This window comes from Hydra vulgaris, chromosome 15 (genome assembly GCF_038396675.1).
Source record: "Hydra vulgaris chromosome 15, alternate assembly HydraT2T_AEP".
NCBI classification, from domain to species: Eukaryota; Metazoa; Cnidaria; class Hydrozoa; order Anthoathecata; family Hydridae; genus Hydra; species Hydra vulgaris.
Window position 1 is genome coordinate 4,690,111 of NC_088934.1, and position 4,890 is coordinate 4,695,000.

The 4,890-nt window shown below is 27.5% G+C and overlaps 1 protein-coding gene across 1 annotated transcript; it reads right to left on the reverse strand.

Annotated features, from left to right (window-relative positions):
• Positions 1-4,199, reverse strand: LOC136091698 (uncharacterized). Its single transcript, XM_065819405.1, has 5 exons — positions 3,829-4,199; positions 1,175-1,426; positions 852-1,028; positions 383-670; positions 1-300 (listed from the first exon to the last, which is right to left on the reverse strand). The coding sequence occupies exons 1-5, from the start codon at positions 4,192-4,194 to the stop codon at positions 1-3; spliced, it is 1,383 nt and encodes a 460-aa protein (XP_065675477.1). The 5' UTR covers positions 4,195-4,199.
• Between the last annotated feature and the right edge of the window lie 691 nt (positions 4,200-4,890).

Here is a 4,890-nt window from a genome sequence, read left to right on the forward strand (position 1 = left end):
TTAGCACTTAAATAAACCATATATTTTTAAATAGTTGGTTGCTTTATGTGACTTGTAAAGAAAAGTTTCCTTTAAAATCATTTCTTGTAAAATACCGAGTGTTTGTGCATAACTTGAAGGGAATGTCAGGTCCATAAGGTAACAAATAGCAATAATGCAACAAAGCACTTCGCTGACTGATGAAATTTGTGCTTTCTTCAACTCACATCCATTTCTACTACGAATCATAAAATGGGTTTCGTTGAATACCACTTGTGGACCCGGTATTGATACTTGTAGCATTTCATCCAGATCATCAGACTGTTATTAAATAATTTTATAATCAAAATATTATATTGCTAAGTAATAATAAATCTATACAAAAAACAATTTTATTATTTACCTGAGTTGCATGGAAAGCATTGCTAGAAGTTTTTTTACAGGAGACATTGCCTTGAAACTTTATTAAATTCGAAAAATCAGACCCATCAGAAAAAGCTATACTACAAAACTCTTTAGAATTATTCTCGAAATCATCAAACATGGGATAAAGTCTGCAAAACTTGCTTATAAGAAGAGATGGAGATAATTGCAGTCGAATTGGAATGCTTTTAAATATTTGGGGCTCAAATAAATTCCTATTTAAAATTGCAAAAACTTGAATCGAAGGTTTACTCTTCTGCAGCTCAATCTATTAAAGAATATGTATTGTAGAATAAAAATTGTAAATATTTGAATAGTAAAAAATTTTATAAAATATACATTAAATTTAATACTTCATATAAATACAACACAAATGATGAGATTTATTGGTAAATGTATTTTACAATATAAAATTTAAATTTGTACAAAAAAGCCAATTATATACAAACTTCAACTTCATGAAGTAACTGTTCTTTACTGAGAACTGGTTCAGCAGAATTAACTAACGCCAACAAAGACAACGATTTTTTTGATTTGGATAGTTGTCCAAATTTTGGACTAGCTTTGTTTGACTTAGTCCATTGTTGCTGTCGTAATATATTAGCTATTAAACCTAGAAGCTTATCCTAAAAATAATAGCATAAATTAAAATTTTTTTGTTTGTTATTATATATTGCTACATCATCACACAAAATTTGTTGCAAACAAAATAACAAAAAAATAAACTGTATTGTATTATTTTCATGAATTTAAATTATTAAAATAAACGTACCCAGTCCTCCATAAATAATGGAAATCGACTTATCATTGAAGACTTCAGGCGCGCAAAAAACTCTCTTCTTACCCATTTATCGTTGCTTTGGGGAAGACAATCCCTGCAATAATTAATTAAGGAGGTTTTTAACTGTTTTTTAATATCATTGATGGCATTAATACTTCTTTCATTCAAAAACTCAATCAATGAAAAATTGAAATATTCTTCAATGTTACGAATATCAGCTTCAGGAAATGGTACTTTTAAGATCTAAAGAATACAAAATATATACTTTTATCTAAATAAGTTATGATATCCCTGAACAAATATTATTGTTATTAACTTAAAAACATTATTTATGAAAAATAATTCTTTATATGGAGAATTGTTATTACTGAAATCATATTAATACAATTAACTGTTTATCGCCAATAACTATTACACAATAATTTATATAAGACAGTTCCGATGAAAATAAGACAGTTCCGATGAAAATAAGACAGTTTCAATGAAAATAATGTTTATATTACAAAAAATTTAAATTCGGTATTGCTGTTGAAAATAATAGTATTTTATTTGTGTCATCAGAGCAAAATTGAAGTACACACCATGGAAACACAAGACTGTCTGGTTCTATATATTTAATACCAGACGAAATTTCAGTTGTGATGCAAGCAGAATAACTTTTTTAAATATTTAACTTCTGCGCTTTGAAAATACGCTTTTCATTTTGTGTTAAAATTCCTAGAATTTTATAGAATTCTAATTTATTTTCAATTGTGTCAGAAACAATGTCACCTTGCTAATAAAGTATTCCGTTAATGACCGCACTTGAAATAAAACCATCTTTAAATTTTAATTGATCAACCTCTCCATAAACATCACATCCTCTTTCTCAAAAAAAATTAAAAAACAATCCAGTTGTATTTACAACCATTGCTTTGCAAGCTGAATATGGTATGTTTTTAAATTTAAAATGTCTGAAATTTTTTATTACTTGATGATTACGCTCAAACGCAAGACAGAGATGTCCCCATAATGAGCCAAATTGAGATGCTTGTGATGGATAGTGTACAAGAAAATGCAGTTTTGGAATAAAATTGTTTGAATATAATTGAAGGAAACTGCAATGATGTGCTTTAATATAAACCTTTAGGTCCTTAATATAAATATCAGTTACTAACGGAGACATACATAGTTGCACAATTTGTATAAGTTTAACTAAGCACTAAAGGTGAGGATCAGATAAATCCATAAATTTTAATAAATAAAAACACAGCACACGAGAGAGAGTTAATACTTGTCCACTACCAAAACTTCCTCGAATTTTAAGTGAAGGTAAAATAACACCAGGTTTTTAAGTGAAGGTAAAATAACACCAGATTTTTCAATACCAGAAGGGTATTTGTATGACTGAAGCCATTGGTTAAGATTAGCTAAGGAAAATTTTTCTGGTATGCAGTAAAATAAAAATAATTATAAATGTAATGGCACAAGCCCTTCCAATAAATCATGCATTGGATCAAAAAGTAACTGCTTGGTGACATCAAAATTTGGAATATCTGATAAAATACTAAAGTTAACAATGCTATAATTTCTCGACCATTTTGTTCTATCAGTTTTACTTAGCCCAGAATTCAACTCATTTAAACGTACAACATGTTCAGGCAAATTTCGAAATAGACACTCTTCATGAGTTGTAAACTTAATCATTTCTGCTCGCGTTGAATTACAGCGCCTACAGCAGCGAACAGTTTTTTGACTAAATCCTTCTTTAAATCCTCCAATTGAATTTTCTGCTAATGAATCTCCAGAAAAATACAAAATCTCAGCTGTAACGGACATTAACTTTCCAGCAATACTCATTTTTACCCCTGTATATAAAGATTGTATAGTTTCTTTAAAATCTTTAAGTAACAAAGAAAAATAAATAGAATTTTTAGTAAGCTTACTAAATGTGAAAACCAATGGAAAAATAGATGATGTTCTACCTCTATACTTTCCAGGAATGTTAAAAATTTGAAAATACATAACCCAAATTTTGTGTTTGGAACGGCTTTACCAATTGGATTTGTAATGCCAATATTATCTGCATAAATAGCTAATTGGATATGATGATGTGTATTTGATACCTTCGTAAACTCTATAATCTCAGGTGATTGTAATAAAAAATTTAGCATCATCATAAATGGAACAACTGATCCTTTACCAACAATCTTTATAGTAGGCATAGAAAATGCATGTTTAAGATATTTTTCATGAGAATATTGCGATGATAACTTTTTACAGGAATCAATTAGTTTTTTTACATCAAGAACTGGGCCAGTAAATAGCTCTTTTAAAGTTGAAAATATAACATCTAAAACAGTCTGAGTACATCTGTACTTAGACTGCAAATGTAAAGCTAACATGCCAAGATAATCATTATTTAAATCAATAACATTATCATACACTATTTGATCAATTATTATATTAGGTTTGGTATTATAATCAGCATTATTATTTTCTTTAGTACAACTAGCAATGTGCTTTTGATAACCAAATAAACTTTTAAATTTGGAAAAACAATTAATACAAAACACGGCGGCACCATTATTATGTAATTTTAAATGATTTCTCATTAAAGTGTAAGTATCCGATATGAAAGGACAATTAGCACAATAAAATGTTACCTTTCTTTTGGTTAATTGAGGTCTACTGCAGTTAGATGAGCCTGCAACCAACTCTGTACCTGTATCAGTTTCCATAGATTTATTTGTTATTTGCATGGTAGAGCAACCTGAATAATTTTTTAATGATGACTGATGAGATTGATAATTAAAAGAGGAATTGAAGGAAAAGTGTTGGTCTGTATTGACAGCAGAATCGACTTCATTTCTTTCTGAATTGTTGAAGTCTTCTAAATGAGCTAAAAACCCATTTAACGGAGGACTATTTGAAATATCTAAGAGACTGGAAACTTCAACTGTCATTTCCACTGATTGCTCACACATTACTGCAGGAAAAGTTGAAACGCTTACTGCACAAAAGTAGAACATACTAAAAAAAAAAAATTTATTTTATATATATATGTATGTATATATATATATATATATATATATATATATATATATATATATATATATATATATATATATATAATATATATATATATATATATATATATATACACATATAGATAGATAGATAGATAGTAAAATCTCTCTAATTTAAATCTCCTTAATTCAAAAACCTCCATAATTTGATTAAATACAAAGCCACCGCAAAATGCGTTCAAGAAAAATCAACTTTCTATAATTTGAATATCTCACTAAAACTCTCTTTTATTTTTCTCCATAAAATTCGAATTAGAGAGATTCTACTGTATATATATGGGGTAGTGGTGTAGTGGTGGAGTAATCATCTTGTAAGCAAGCACTCAAAACTCCAGGCCTTTCCAGTCTTTCCATATAAATCCAGGAATTCCCAGGATGTGGCAACCACAATTTTTGACTCCCCATTACAAGTAACTTTTACAGCTTTCATATTAAATATACTATTTGTCGTACAATATATTAAAAATGTTATACATATATCAACAAATACTATATATATATATATATATATATATATATATATATATATATATATATATATATATATATATATATATATATATATATATATATATATATATATATATATAAATATATTATATATATATATATATATTATACATATATATATATATTATA